A 16,104-nucleotide genomic window follows, 5' to 3' on the forward strand; every position below is an offset into this window, starting at 1 on the left:
ATGTTAAAATGTTAAAATGTTAAAATGTTAAAATGTTAAAATGTTAAAATGTTAAAATGTTAAAATGTTAAAATGTTAAAATGTTAAAATGTTAAAATGTTGAAATGTTAAAATGTTAAAATGTTGAAATGTTAAAATGTTAAAATGTTAAAATGTTAAAATGTTAAATGTTAGAATGAGAAATTTTTAAAATTATAAAAATAAATAAGAGACAATTTTAAAACATTCTTGAGAATGAAATTTTCCGTGTTGCTTGTTTGAAATATTTCAATTTCATATTTGACAGTTCGTAAGAAAAATGTAAACATTCTAGAATCGTAACAAAAACGTAAACATCTGTGCAGTTGTGTACCAGTAACTGTTTTTGGCTTGTTTAACTAATAACTCAATATTTAGTAAAAGGAAACCAACATTAGTGTTAGAAAGTTCAAGTGAAACAAAAAATATTTCGAAATGCAAGTTTTTTTTTGTCCAATTTAATAGCGTTTATTGCTAAAACGCGCTTTTTTCATTCCTCAGGGCGGATTACTGGAAATCCAACGAACGGAAGTACTGCGACTTTTGCCAGTGTTGGATTGCGGACAACAAGCCGGTAAATGCCCGTTGTGCTTAAAGTTGTCAAAATTATTTGCTAATTTCAACTTCCCCTTTTCCAGAGCATCCAATTCCATGAGAGCGGCAAACGGCACAAGGCAAATGTCCAGAAGCGCCTCACGGACATTGGCCGCAACAGTTACAAGGCGCAGAAAGAGCAGAGCAAGGTGGACGCCGAGATGCGCAAAATGAACGACGCCGCGATGAAGGCTTACATGCAGGACATTACGGCCGGGGCCGACATCAGTTCCCGAGCCGCGCTGGAGGAGCAACAACGGGCCGAGGCAGCTGCAGCGGCGGCCGCCGTTCAGGACGCACAAGAAGCGCCCGGTCCAAGCGTTGGGCCGAGGGTCCCGAAGAAAAAGATTGGTCGCGAAGCGGATCCGTTCTACATTCCCGGAGATTTCAGCGACGAGGAAGGAGGACCGAGCAAAGCCACGGCTGCAGCCATCGCCGAAGCGGCCAAACAGAAACGCATTGAGGAAATCTCCCAAATGGGACACGGATCGATGTGGGTTGAAGCGGAATCGGACGAAGGTTACACGTACTACTGGAACGTAAAGACGAACGAGTCCATTTGGGAGCCGCCGAAGGAGGGCTTCATGAAGAAGGCCGAGTACGAGCAAATCACCCAGCTTGCGCTGCAAAAACAGGAGGAAAAGCTCAAGCAAGAAGTCAAGTACGAGGTGGAAAACGCTCCGGAGATCGCCGCCCGACTCAAGCGCGAACAGATGAGCAAAATGTTCGAGCACAACCGGAAAATCAAGGAGGAAATTGAGTGCGCAACGGATGCGAAGCGACAGCGCAAGGAAGAGGAGGCCATTCTGGATGCGGCCGCTGGACCGTACGGACGGTGGCAAACCGTTGAGCATCGGGAGGAAAAGCCGGTAGATTTGGAGCTTCCAGCGGTTCCGGCACCGCTGTATGTGCCCAGCGCACAGCCGGAGGTGCCCGAGCGCCGGTTCAAGGAAAAGGTCATCACGCACATTCCGGGCGACGAGAAAAGTGCGCTCAACGATGGGTTCTTCAAGAAACGGAAAGTGGTGCGAAATGCACGCCAGCGGTTGGATGTCGATTGAGGCGTCTAATGTATTGTCATTCAAAACCGATAGAATAAAAAGATTCTTTAAAATACAAATGAGTTCTAAAATTGTGCTTTGATTGCTAATTTCATTACACTCATCGACAAACTATATTTTTTCTGAGCAGACTGACGCTTTGTAAATGTACAAAATGTTTTAGGATACACAACAGCTATGGAAGTTGTTTGCTCTTCTTAAAAAATAATTTGAGGGATGAATAAAAGTGTATGTCGATGGTTTCCTTAGTTTTTGAGCTTCGACAATGTTTGCAACGTTTATCTAGATTCACAACACCCTGGTTGAGTTGCATACAACATTTTTTTGTAATTCCGAAAAACACTTTAAAAATAGATTTTCCTATGAAACGTTAGTTTCCCTGCATTCATTTGGCTTCCGTTTGTTTGGTCAACTCAAGGAGCCATTACACTACCGCAGACAAGCAAACAAACTTCTGGAGTTTTTTTTGAAAACCAAATTTCCAGTTTTTGCTTTTTGGGTGTTTTTGAAACTTCCTTGAGTCAGGGGTACAAAAAAACACCCAAAAAGCAAAAACTGAAAATTTGGTTTATTGGACCTTTTCAAAAAAATACCAGACTTGCACTTTTTCGTGTTTGACAGTTTGCCAAACTCGCAAACAAGGCAAAATCAAGCAAAACAATGTAAATGGGCCACCAAAGCCGAAGTGTAAACAAAGAGTCTGTCCTGCTCGTTCTTCTAGGGCCGGTATACCCTGTTTGAAAAATGTCGCACGTCGTACGAGTTGTCGCACGGTTTTGATTTTACCGTTTCGATATCGATTGGTCGAAAGGACGACAAACGTACGACAAACACTCGACATGCCCGACATTGTTTTTTCCATCGATTAACCTTCAATTCGACGTCGATTATCGTCGACGCAAACAGTTTGACAGTTCTCTTCAGTTGATCTTGTTCGGATTTGATTGCAACCGAGCCGAACCAGTTGTTGTTGCCATGGTTTTAGGCTTTGGGAGGATTTTGGACAGTTTAAAAGTACCATTGAAAAAACGGCTAATATCCACTTTTGGCAAAAACGAGATATTAGCACCAGGTGGTAGAGGACGTTCCAACGCATCTTCTGGAACTTGAATTTTACTGAAATAGTGTTTAGACTTGGCTGCCGATGCGAAAAACCAAACGGCTAATATGCCAATAATATGGTTGAATTACTTTTTCTGCCGGAGTGGGCAAGCGACCGAATCAAAGTGTCTTATATTCCAGATTTCGGTGTTCGTGGCGGTATAGGAGGGAGAGGAGGAGGACAGGAAATATGGTTTAATCGGCGGGCCATTCCGGAAGACGGGACGGGAAGGAACCAGTTTGCGATCGAGGAAGCGGTTGGTGAGTCATGTTTTAGAAACGATGACGGAGGTGTGCTGGAAGTGCGATTGGACGATCGAAATTAAAAATAGGATGAATGGAACATCGCAAATTCTAAACTTTTCAGTCCAATAATTCCAAACTGAAAAATAAAAAAATCTAAAATACTAAAGTTTAAAAAAACTTCAACGCTGATTTGATTTGATAATTGTAAAATAAAATTATAAAGTTTTTCTTTCTTATTTAAAATTCTAGCATTACAGAACTTAAGAATGCAAGAATTTGAAAATTCTAAATTTATTTAATTTCTTGATATTGTGCAAATTGTTAAAATTTTCAAATTTCTTTAATTTAAAATTCCCTAATAACTAAATACTAAAATTCTACAATTCATAAATACAAAAAATCTAACATTATAAAGTTCTTAAATTCCTAAAACTTAAAAATTAAAAAAAAAATATAAAATGAAAAAAAATACAAAGTGCAAAAATTATACAACATTTAAAAAATACAAAGTAATTTTTTTAAGTTTAAAAAAAGTTATAGTTTATTATTTTTTTATATATTTTAAACATTAAAAAATCTTTTAAAAAATCTAAAAATTCTTAAATTTAAAAATTTTAAATTGGAGACAATCTACAATCTATGATTTTTGAAAATTTTCAAGGATTTTACAATGTTTTTAAAAAATGGTCTATTAAAAACAGGAGTTTTAAAAATATCACAAATTGAAATAAATGATTTTGGTATGAGGTACTCTAAAATTTTGAAATTCAGAAAATTTGAATTTTAGAATTTTAGAGAATTTTAGAATTTTAGAGAATTTTAGAATTTTAGAATTTTAGAATTTTAGAATTTTAGAATTTTAGAATTTTAGAATTTTAGAATTTTAGAATTTTAGAATTTTAGAATTTTAAAATTTTTGGATTTTTAGAATTTTAGAATTTTAGAATTTTAGAATTTTAGAATTTTAGAATTTTAGAATTTTAGAATTTTAGAATTTTAGAATTTTAGAATTTTAGAATTTTAGAATTTTAGAATTTTAGAATTTTAGAATTTTAGAATTTTAGAATTTTAGAATTTTAGAATTTTAGAATTTTAGAATTTTAGAATTTTAGAATTTTAGAATTTTAGAATTTTAGAATTTTAGAATTTTAGAATTTTAGAATTTTAGAATTTTAGAATTTTAGAATTTTAGAATTTTAGAATTTTAGAATTTTAGAATTTTAGAATTTTAGAATTTTAGAATTTTAGAATTTTAGAATTTTAGAATTTGATGATGATGGTGATTTGATTGATGAGATTGGGTCATACAAAAATGCTGAAATTCGTAAACGTTTTATCATTATTATTTCTCAAATTTGGTACAATTTTTCAATAATAATTATATTTTCGGATTTTGAAACTACTTGCAATAATTTGAGTTTTATATGTCTTTAAATTAATATTTTTTAGATGTCTTCATTTATAATTGTTATTAAATGTTTAAATTTTGATATTTCTAGATTACTTTTTCATAACAACCAATGCGCCATGGGTTTCCTATGTACATAGGACCTTTTGTAAAAGTAAGCGAGAATTTATAAATTTAGTTTTTCTTTTATGGTTCAAAAATAATAAAAATAAAAATGAAATTTTATTGTCTTGAAATTATATTATTATTATTTTTGAAATCAGAATTTAATTTATAAATTCTTGCCAATTGTTGACTGATGATATATTTTTCAGGCAACAAACATATTCCAATCTGATCCTGCCGGAAACGTGTCGTAGAACCCACGGAAGCAGCCACGTTTTCTCGGACTCGTACTCCGAGTCCGTTGTCTCGTACTCCGGTAAACATCAATCCGTCGGAGATGCAAGATTGGCGTCGCAACCGGGTTTTGATCAGCTCGTCGAGGAGTAAAAGTCCAACACGACAAAGATGCTGCCACAGCCGCCTCAGAAGAACACCAACATCCAAGCCGGAAGCTGCGGTCAAGGCAAATCCCGAAGGAAGCCAAGTTGGAGAAGAATCAGCAAAACGCAAGTGAAATTAGGTGAACAAGTGAATATTTTTTGTAAATTTTTGACAGCTTGAATAAAAAAAATCAATAAAAACAAAACAAACAGTTTTTCAACTGCAACATAACCTAAAAAACCGAAATGACAGCACACGACAATAGCACGACATTCTAAATAACAAAATCGTACGACGTCGGTCGAATGTCGTACGACAATGTCGTACAATTTCGATCATCGATCGCACGACAAATACGACATTTTGGTGCAAAAACGTATGACATTCGTGCGAATGTCGCACGACATTGTCGTGCGACGTCGTTCGATTGCACGGACGACAAACGACGGACGTCTGACGGACTTTTCAGTCAGGGTACTCATCAAAAGAAAGGGGGTCAAGAAACAGCTTTACGAACGGCAGAACAAAAGAGAGGGATCGTTTTCTTGGGGCTTTTCTTCACCCTCTCTGGCTTGCTTTCGCTACCGCTGCTGCCCATTTGAAATTTTTCTTGACCAGTTTCTTCCGAAGTGCATACATTACATTAATGTAAACATCCACTGACGAAAGCAGGACAGACTGTTCGTATACACTTCGGATTTGGCGCATTTACGCATTGCGAGTTTGTTTGTTTGTTTGCGGTAGTGTAATGGCTTCTTCATAAACCAAAACAGTGTCGAACTCTTCAGCACTGTTATTGTTGGTGATGTAAAGTGGGCCATTTCGTCACCATGTTAGGTATTAAAAACTGAATTGCAAAAAACGATATTGTTGTTTCACAAGGATTAAAAAAATAATAATTTGCTCTAGGATATTTTTCCCTATTATAGGTCTACGAAACCGAGCGCACATTCAATTTGATGTATTCTCATAGACTGCCTGGCTTATATTTCATGAATAAGTTGGTTTTTTGATGCTAATTCTCGTACTTAATCACATTTTTGATTAAAAAAAACTTAATATCGCTGTACGTACGGTTCAGTTTGAGTACAGCCGCATAAATTCGGCCGACAAACATGCTGAATCATTGTGATGTTTTAAGCCACAAATCAACAGATTTTTTTTTAAATATTTAAGTCCAAGATGGCTGCAAAAATGGCGGTGATGAAATACAGTGGACTCTCTCGTTGTCGATATTGAAGGGACCGTCGAGAGCGGGAGTTATCACATTATAGAACGAAAAATCAAAGCAATCTATTTGATGGGACTGAATAATTTATTAACGGCTGGAGCAATATTGATATCGAGAAGATCGACAGCCAGAGTCCAAAAAATCAAAAAATGATTTTTTATTTAATAGGTTACCAACCATTCAAATTTGACTAGCATCGGATCGCAGAATTCGAATTTGATGTTAAAAGCAAGAGAACTTCGGATGATCGAGGCTTCGGATAATCGAGTCTGGACTGTACTTATTTTAAACAAAACAAGTGAAAAAAAAATATTGATGATCAATATGTTTTAACTATTTCAATGACATTAAAACACCATTATTCTATTTAAAAAAAAAAAAAACAAACAAACAAACACATAGTAATATCACTAGGGAAGGAAGGGTTTAAAACTATTTTTGACAACTCGTCATTGTCGAGCTTTTTTGAAACATTATCGATTTGAGGGAAAAAAAACCACAGTAAAACGCCATATTTTAGAATTTTTGAAAATATCTTTAATATAATATTTAATAAGTCAATATAATTGTAATGTTCTTGAATTTTGTTTTGAGTTTTTTTTTATAATTCGTTTTTAATTCATTATTTGAACCATCACCATCGTTTATAGTAGTAATATGTATGCATTTTTTGTATTCTTCTTTTCCCGTTTAGATTTTTCTTCTTCTTTAAACTTTATGTACTCTCATGCTAATCTTTGCTGTTATCTGAATCAAGTAATCAATCTTATGCTGCATTTTGTTTGTATCTTTTAAATGTACTTGTTTTTTTTTCTTTGTGTGTGAGTGTGAGTGTTTGGTCCATCTTGGCCATCGCCGTTCACACTATTTAATAGCTGACCACTCGCGCGCGACCAGGATGACCCTTAAAACTGTAAAACCTTCTAGTTTTGATTATTTTTTGTATCATTTTTTGCATCTTCTTTCATATTTTTTTTTCTTCTTTTTGCCGAATAAGTAAACAGAGAATATCAAAAACGTTTCATGGTAATGCTTTTTGCTTGGCCAAACCGAGTAACAAAAATAACGAGATTTTCAATTTTAATGCTTTCTTTTTTTGCCTGAATTTTTTTTTTGAACGTCTAATAATTCGCTAACTAATTTAGATTAATAAGAGCGCTTTTGTTGCATCATTTTTCTTTTCGTTTCCGCAAAAATGTATCCACTTGATCGAGCTAACAAATAACAACCAAAGAATGAGCGTACTTTGTGTGTGTGTGTGTGTGTGTTTTTTTTTTACTTTTTGCTGCACTTTCTGCATGCAAAGAATACACGTGTGTGGTATCGATTCTTTTGTTTTCGGAGTTACTTAACTAAAAAACTAAACGCTAAACCGATCGTTTGCAAAAAACGAAGCAAAACAAAAAATCGTCAAAATAGAGCCATTTCCTATAAATCAACGCTTAACCACCTAGAACGCACTTAAAAGTATATGTACTTGAGAAGGGAAGAGGTGTTGACAAAGAAAGACAAAAAATATTGTTTTTATTTTTTTTTTTCGGCAGACGCAAACAAAACAAAAATATAATGTGTATGTATTGTACAACTTAACAAAATTAGACAAAAACTCTCAACACTCATTCTCGCGCGCACTCTTACGCTCTCGCACTCTCTCTCTTTCCCTCTCTTTATCTTTCAGCTGTAGCTCAGCTAGCTCTAAAAATCACATGTAGACGGAATGTTTTATTAAATCGCGTTTTCTTGCTTTTGCGGCTTAAAATTAGTTGTAATCTTCCTCTTCGACACACTTTTTTCAACTGTTCATGTTTACCTTTCCTCTATTTATTTTTTGCTTTCTTTTCATTTTTATCTTCTTGTTGCAAGAGTAAGTTGTGGGTTTTTTTTTGTTTTAAATTTAAACATTAGCTTATAAGTCAATAAAATTACTTTTTATGTTTTAATCTTTTTTTTGTATATTAATAATCAATTAGTTTCTAATTTATAAGTTCTCTTTGCATGCTACGATAATATAAAAATTGTCTAACTCTGTATGTTTTTTCTTGTGTTATCTTTTCTTCTTTCGTTTTTGTTGCTTGTTTTGGTTTCCTTCTGCTTTGTTTCATATGCTCGTGTTATACTTCCTTCTCCGTTGTCCTTTTCCCGGTTTTGTGTTTTTGTATTGTGTGTTTTGCATGTATTTTTTTCCCTCTTTTCCTTGCATTTAGTGTTAGTTATAAGGCCTGTTTCATTTAATGTTGGTTTTTTCGTTTCATTTTAAATTAAGCTATTTCTATTTCACTATTTTTCACCGCAAAAATTTAACTTCACCACTTCTTTACTTGTGTGTATTTTGTTCTTGCACTATGAATTACTTCGTTATTTTGAAAATATATTTGTGTCTATCTACTGTTTTCTTTTGTTTCATTCGTTTGCTAACCCTTTTCACACTGGTTCAGTGTATTCTCTCCTTTTTCATTCCTCTCGCCACTCATTCTCGCTTTTCGACTCTCTTTCCGGAAGCTGTGCTTCACTCTTTCACTTTCGTGCTCTCACTCTTTCTCACGTTTTTGCTTAAACCCGGTTCCATCCGACTCTTGTTCTCTTCTTCGGCTTCAAGTTATGTGAGTGTGTTTGTGTGTGTGTGTTTTTCCCCATTTTTAACTTTATTGTTTATTTGAAGGTAATTATTTTTTGGTTTTGCTCTTTAACTTGCTTTGTATATCTGTCTGTCTTCTTCTATTTCGAAAAGCGAAGCGTCTTCCACCTGTTTCTTTTTTTTTCTACCATTCAAATCCCACTTGTTCGCTCTCTTGCTCTCTCTTCGTGTAGGAAGGCACCGTTCTTTGTAGCGTCATCTCGCTCTCTCGTTTAAGAGTTTATTTTTGTTTGGGTGTGTTTGTGGGGCAGAGTGAATCGAAACTGGTTTGCGTTTTCAATTTTTGCTTTGTGTAAGTGTGAGTTTGTGGCTAGTACCTGCTTTAAGAGTTGATCTAAATTTTGTGTTTCTTTTTTTGTTAAGAGTAGTATTTACAACTTTTGCCAACGAATGAGAATTGAAGTAGTTTATGTTGAATTGAAGTTTTGCTCTTATTTAATTGCCAATAGTTTGTATATTAGTCAAATATGTGTTGCAAATGCAGAATGTTTTAAATTTTGACTCACTTTTTTTCTTGTTTTGTAGTGTACTTCTATTTGTTTCGATTCAAAGCTAAGAGAAAGAGTAAACGTTAATTCTTACTATGAAAATGTTGAATAATTTTAATTTTGCTTTAAAAAGTGAAATTTTGAATAATTTTTAAATTTTTAAATTGAGTGGAAATTATGTTTTATATTCCTAAACGTTTCCCAATTTTTATCGAATCTTCAAGTTAAAACAGAAAAAACATCTATAAAATTTTGTCGCTTGTTTCTGTTTTTTCAGTAGGTACTTTCAACATTTCAGTTTTGTAATAATTTCCGTTGCAGTTTGTCGTGGTGAGGTGAACGTTCTTCCCGGAATGGTCGTCGTAAAAGTTTTGCTTTTGTGTGCTTCATTTTAAAACTTTCTCTAAATTGGTTCTCCTCTACGAGTTTTTTTACTGTGTTTGTTAAAATTGTTGTGAAGTAAATAGGGTGCTATTTATTTTGTATTCTGCAAACTTTTTTTTTTGCTTTCTGTGTATAGGTGAAACAGGTGATTATGAGCAAATTTTGGTCCAGAATTTGGTGCTCTCGCTCTCCCTCTCTCTTGCGCTATGAGTCGTATGGTAGTGTTGGTGTGAGTGGATGCTTCCAGAGGTGTTTGTGTTGGTATGTTTTTGGGGATTTAGTGGACTTTGGTGGTAGTGGTGCTGCTTCGATATTGTTCTCTATTTCATTTGAACTATTTGATTTCTTTCATTTCGTGATTGCTCCTAAATTTGTGAATTTAAGTACCTTTTTGTTTTCCCTCAAGTTTTACAATTTTTAGTGTGAAAATAGTGTAGATTACTTTTGTTAGATCTTTAACTTGCTGTTTAAATTTATAAATTTATAATCAATTCGTGCCACGGCACTTTATTTCACCCCAAATAACAACAACAAGAAGATGTATAAATATAGCTATGTTTTTTTCCTTTTGCAGGTTAGTCTCCCTTCCGCTAGACGGAGTTGCTTTCACTATCGAACTGTCGTTTACACCTTGGCCTATGATGATTCCTAATGCGCGCTTGTGTGTGTGAGTGGGTTCATTTTTCTGTCTATAAACTAATGAGAAACCTAACAATCGCCTAATATATGTAAATATATAACCTTTCGACTAATCGATTAAACTAAAAATAAAAATAAAACAAATACGTCTCTCTTTTTACACACCCCTGTTAACGCATCCATCGCTGTACACAACAGAACAAACAAACAAACAAAAAATCTAACCAAACTTAACGAGACAAAAAAAAATCACTATCAAATAACACTCGCTTCAAATTAACCTAAATCATTCGTCCTGTTCCAAACTATCCTTTATCTAAACTTATCAATACATTCCATTTCTTAGTCCTAAACATGTGTGTGTGTGGGGCGTAGATGTTGCTTTGTTTTTACACTCTGAGAATGGGTTGAAAAAAAAACAAAAACTAAAACAAAACTCAAAAAGATAACAAACATTTTTACATTCCGTCAACGTCGTCAGGTCATGGGAGCGCTTTTCGGACAGCTGAAAATGCAAAAGTGAGCGATTTTGCTAAAAATATCTAAATTGAATAATAAACAACAGTGTCGTGCCCCTCGGCCACTTGTCGGAGCTTGTCAATTTGGCAACATTTCAAACACTAACGCTTGAAATATTTCAATTGACTTATATCAACGTTTTTGTTTATACATCGCTAAAGAAACACGATCACTATAATATTTTCCAGCCCAACTGCAAAATCGCTCACTCCGCGACCCCCCATAAAGATTCCGCGGACATGTTCAGCTGCCCGCGTTGCCGTCCACATTTCGGCCCGCTGGTATTGCTATCCTATCGCCCATACGTGCTGGCTATTGCTAAGACACACCCTCGCTAGACGCGGGTTTGTTCTACAACAAAGACTCCCCCTCTTCTATATGTGATGGTATTGTGGTGGTGTTTTCGTGTGTGTGTGTGTGTGTTGTCACTTGTACAATTCACCCCCGGATGGCCGGCAGGATGGCAAAGCCTAATGTGGTGCGCAATCCGCAAACGCTTTCTGAACCGCGAGCGGCGTTGAACGGCTCAGCTGAACGGCCTCTTCTCCTCTCTCTCTCTCTCTCTCTGTGTTTGTGTGAACTTCTTCAAACTTCTTCATCTTCTAGTAAACTTTGGCTATGTTGTGTGAGTGCTGCTCCTTGCTTGTTTTTTAACCACTATTGGACGGACAATAAATATATACTTGTTTGTTTTTTGTTTGTTCATTAAAACCTTTTCCACTAACTTTTTGCGTTCTTTTTGTTATTCTGATTCGTGCAACAAAACAAGGACTAAACCAATACTTTGGGAGGAGTTAGTGGTGAAACCGCGCGTGTGTGTGAAGCATTCGATCTCCAGCAACTTTATAGTCCGCTACGACTGAGTTGAGGTTCGTGTAATCACTGCTGAGAGGTGCGCAGCGTTGTGTTCCAGCTCGAGGAGATTAGAGTCAGTTCAACCGAAATTGTTGTCAGGGTGAAGAAAACAATCGAATCTTTCTAGTGTTTCTAGTGTTTTTGTGTGGTGGTTTTTTTTGGTCGGGAAGCGATCAGAAAAAGAGAAACATTACCAGCAAAATGTTTCCCTTTCCCTCGCCTAACATCATTGATGGCTTTTGCTGAGCAGATGGGAGTTGAACTCGTACACGTTGCACATCTGTTCGCCGCAGATGTTGCACTTCCACGGGTTGCTCTCGCTGTGGCAGCCCTTGTGCAGGAAGTACAGCGTCTGGTCGGGGAACTCGATGCCGCAGAACAGACACTGCAGGTGCCGCTTGGACTTGGGCCCACCGGACAGCAGCAGGTCCGTTTCCGGCCCGGTCGACGTGATCGTACCGTTTGAGGTAGTTGCCACGGCTACGGCCGTCGCGTTGTTGTTGCTGCTGATGACGCCGGAGCCGCCGCTCGGACTCGTCGACGAGGTCGTCCCGTTGACGCTGTTGCCGATGCCGCTGCTCGAGCTGGAGCTGGAACTGGAGCTGCTGCTGCTGGAGCTGCTCGACGAGGTGCCGCACTCGGGCGCCGGCGACGAGGTTGCGTTGTTGTTCATGCTGTTGCCGCTGTTCATCGGGCCGGGGCTGCCGGCCGGGTTCGGCGACGTCAGCATACCGTTCCGGCTGGCCCGGCTGGACGCTCGCGCCGAGATCCGCCGCTTGAGATCTTCGCGCAGGAGCGATTTGAGCGGGGACACCTGGAAATGGGAAGTGATGAGTTGGGTTGTCTTTTTGGTCTGTTCTTCTGGACGTCAAGTCGTTGACATCACGTCTCCTAAACGTCAGATCAAGAAGAGCTTGAAGAAAAAGTTGGAGTTTTCAGCGGCGGTGTTATAAATGCTGTAACATTCTTAATAGTTGACGAATCTTTTCGCACTCTTCGGCAAAGTTGTACCCTGGAACACCAACAATAAGTTCACAAGGTTTTTGAAAAATGCTCAAAACTGGCAGAAACCAAAACGCACCGATTTTACGGGATAAATCCCATTTTAATTTCAAAGTCAAAGCGCCAGGTCCTGTCTCAACCAATCAAGCTAATACATCTGGCATCCTTGCATTGCACCAAAGTGGTAAGATTTGACGAAAAAAAAATCTGTTTACGGTTTTACATAAAAAAAACTAAAATCGAAACATATTTGAACTTTTTTGTAATAATATTTTTCTACCCCCCCTGACAGGTAACAGAAATATTTCGGACCTTGAAAAAAAATAATATATTTTTCCTATTTCACATAATGCCATTTAGCATAACGCCATTTGGCATAACATTTCATATTGGTCAATTGGGTACTAAAGCCCTATGTAATTTTTTATGTACAACGGTAAAAAACACGATTAAAAACCATTTCTGATCACTTTTTTTCATTTTAACGCAAAAAAAATTTTTGTCAAGACAACATTTTTTCGATGGATCAACTATGGTCCCCTTGGAAAGAGCTGTCAAGTAGGAGCTTTTTTGTCAAGAAGGACCGCGGGGTTAATTTTTCAAAATTGATTCAAAAATCCATTTTTAACTCTTTGTGGTCGTGCAATGGGTCATTGTACTCAGAAAAATAAGCTTTATCGCTGTAAACTATAATATCAGCAATCTAAGCTTCATTTTAGGACCCAATTGGCATAATGATACTAAATTTTCAGTCTTAATTCTTGTGTTAACTGCGAAAATATTCAAACTTTCATAACATGCAACATGGTTGTCAAATGATGCGAAATATTGCATACATTATATTTTTTTTGTAAATCACTACAAAAATTAAAAAAAAAATATTTTTTTTTTGAAAATTTGATTATTTTTAAAAAATACAGTATATTGTGAAAATTTGAGTGTTTTTGAAAAAAAATACGGTAATTTGTGAAAAAAATTAGTATTTTTCCAAAATTTCTGATAAAGTATAAAAGCATACAAAATTCGTTTCGTTTAGTACCCATATGACATTTTTCTTTAATTTGAGTATTTTAGAAAAAAATTGTTTTAACAATGTGGAAAATTATACACATTTTTGCTTCGTTTATACCTAAAAAAGTGTCTAAATATTTGAGATTCAGAACCACCTGACCAATTTTGACTCATCTTAAAATTTTGAGTTCAACTTTAATATGTAATTGGTTTATAGACGTATCGTCTTCAACACATAAAAAATCATAGTTATATTCGTTATATTGCATTTGGGAAGGGGTACATCTTTTATTTCAGAAAAAAATGTGTAATTTTACCTCTGAACATGTGTAATTCTACCACTATTCTGGTGTTATGTCGCTTTTTGCCTTCCTCACTTCAATGAGGAAAGGCTATAAAATCACTCGAAAAATGAACTTCTTTATTCGACCTCGTAGACTATCCTTCACGTATACCTATCGACTCAGAATCAAATTCTGAACAAATGTTAAAAGTCATTACCACTTATATGGTATTATATATTTTGGATTCTAGACGTCATATCGTCTAGACAAGACCTTTTCTGCAGGCTGTCATTTCTTAAGACGTCCCGCACTTCAGACGTATTCAGGGTGGCCACTCAAGTCGGGAAATCGGGAAAGTCGGGAAAAAGTCGGGAATTCTCCAAAATCCGCAAAAAATTGGGAAAAAGTCGGGAATTTATGATTTTTTGTCAAAAAGTCGGGAAAAGTCGGGAATTCTAAGCATACTTGTTTGAAAATTATTTTATAACTCTTGAATAATTTTGTAATATTCTGTGCAATTTTCAAATTGAATTCGCTCAATTCTACTTTAGTAACTTACTTAAAATTTAAGGTTGTTTTCACTATTTCAATGGGTAATTCTCCGCCAACTCACACAGCAGTTGCCCCGACCCCTCTTCGATTTGCGCGAAACTTTGTCCTAAGGGGTAACTTTTGTCCCTGATGACGAATCCGAGGTCCGTTTTTCGATATCTCGTGACGGAGGGGCGGTACGACCCCTTCCATTTTTGAACATGTGAAAAAAGAGGTGTTTTTCAATAATTTGCAGCCTGAAACGGTGATGAGATAGAAATTTGGTGTCAAAGGGACTTTTATGTAAAATTAGACGCCCGATTTGATGGCGTACTCAGAATTCGAAAAACGTATTTTCATCGAAAAAACACTAAAAAGTTTTAAAAATTCTCCCATTTTCCGTTACTTGACTGTAAAAATGTTGGAACATGCCATTTTATGGGAAATTTAATGTACTTTTCGAATCTACATTGACCCAGAAGGGTCATTTTTCATTAGAACAAAATTTTTGATTTTAAAATTTCGTGTTTTTCTAACTTTGCAGGGTTATTTTTCAGAGTATAACAATGTTCTACAAAGTTGTAGAGCAGACAATTACAAAATTTTGATATATAGACATAAGGGTTTGCTCATAAACGTCACGAGTTATCGCGATTTTACGAAAAAAAGTTTTGAAAAAGTTACTTTTTGCGTTTCTCTTTGTTTCGTCGTCCGTGTCTCACGGGTGACCATGGAACGGCCATGATCGATGACGACCAACTTTTTCAAAACTTTTTTTCGTAAAATCGCGATAACTCGTGACGTTTATGAGCAAACCCTTTATGTCTATATATCAAAATTTTTGTAATTGTCTGCTCTACAACTTTGTAGAACATTGTTATACTCTGAAAAATAACCCTGCAAAGTTAGAAAAAACACGAAATTTTAAAATCAAAAATTTTGTTCTAAATGAAAAAATGACCCCTCTGGGTCAATGTAGATTCAAAAAGTACATTAAATTTCCCATAAAATGACATGTTTCAACATTTTTTACAGTCAAGTAACGGAAAATGGGAGAGTTTTTAAAACTTTTTTAGTTTTTTTTTCGATGAAAAATACGTTTTTTCGGAATTCTGAGTACGCCATCAAATCGGGCGTCTAATTTTACATAAAAGTCCCTTTGACACCAAATTTCTATCTCATCACCGTTTCATTATGCAAATTATTGAAAAACACCTCTTTTTTCGCATGTTCAAAAATGGAAGGGGTCGTACCGCCCCTCCGTCACGAGATATCGAAAAACGGACCTCGGATTCGTCATCAGGGACAAAAGTTACCCCTAAGGACAAAGTTTCACGCAAATCGAAGAGGGGTCGGGGCAACTTTTCCCGATTTCGTGTGAGTTGGTAAAGAATTACCCCAATATATTTGAGAATGGAAAAGCTGTTTAAAACATTCAAAATCTTAATTAGTAGTGGAGTCTTTGACACAGATCTTCATAATATTTTTCATGAATCATATGATCTCTATTAATTTTTGTTTAACAAACAAGAAGTTAAGTTAATGATAAACTTATATAAAAATAGAGCCTAATGGCCAGCTTAGAATTATGATTCTATTTCATTTTGTCAC

At 35.9% G+C, this 16,104-nt stretch overlaps 2 protein-coding genes and 1 long non-coding RNA gene across 5 annotated transcripts in view; 2 read left to right on the top strand and 1 right to left on the bottom strand.

Moving 5' to 3' along the window:
* The first annotated feature begins 321 nt into the window (after positions 1-321).
* Positions 322-1,744, top strand: LOC6045577 (WW domain-binding protein 4). The gene is made up of 3 exons (XM_038257632.1): positions 322-455; positions 520-592; positions 657-1,744. Coding segments are annotated over exons 1-3 (1,092 nt in total). The 5' UTR covers positions 322-453; the 3' UTR covers positions 1,674-1,744.
* Positions 1,745-2,918: 1,174 nt separating this feature from the next.
* Positions 2,919-5,038, top strand: LOC119767670. The gene is made up of 2 exons (XR_005277640.1): positions 2,919-3,035; positions 4,743-5,038. It is a non-coding gene; the product is annotated as an uncharacterized LOC119767670 (long non-coding RNA).
* Positions 5,039-7,093: 2,055 nt separating this feature from the next.
* The window catches only part of LOC6045576 (ikaros family zinc finger protein), a 129,644-nt gene continuing 120,633 nt past the window's right edge, over positions 7,094-16,104 (bottom strand). For all 3 annotated transcript variants that reach the window (XM_038253391.1, XM_038253393.1, XM_038253392.1), the window contains one exon: positions 7,094-12,479. In XM_038253391.1, the coding sequence (XP_038109319.1) occupies positions 11,892-12,479 (588 nt within the window). In that variant the 3' untranslated portion in view covers positions 7,094-11,891. The remainder of the gene's footprint in view (positions 12,480-16,104) is intronic.

The sequence above is a fragment of the Culex quinquefasciatus genome, chromosome 2 (assembly GCF_015732765.1).
Source record: "Culex quinquefasciatus strain JHB chromosome 2, VPISU_Cqui_1.0_pri_paternal, whole genome shotgun sequence".
NCBI lineage: Eukaryota > Metazoa > Arthropoda > Insecta > Diptera > Culicidae > Culex > Culex quinquefasciatus.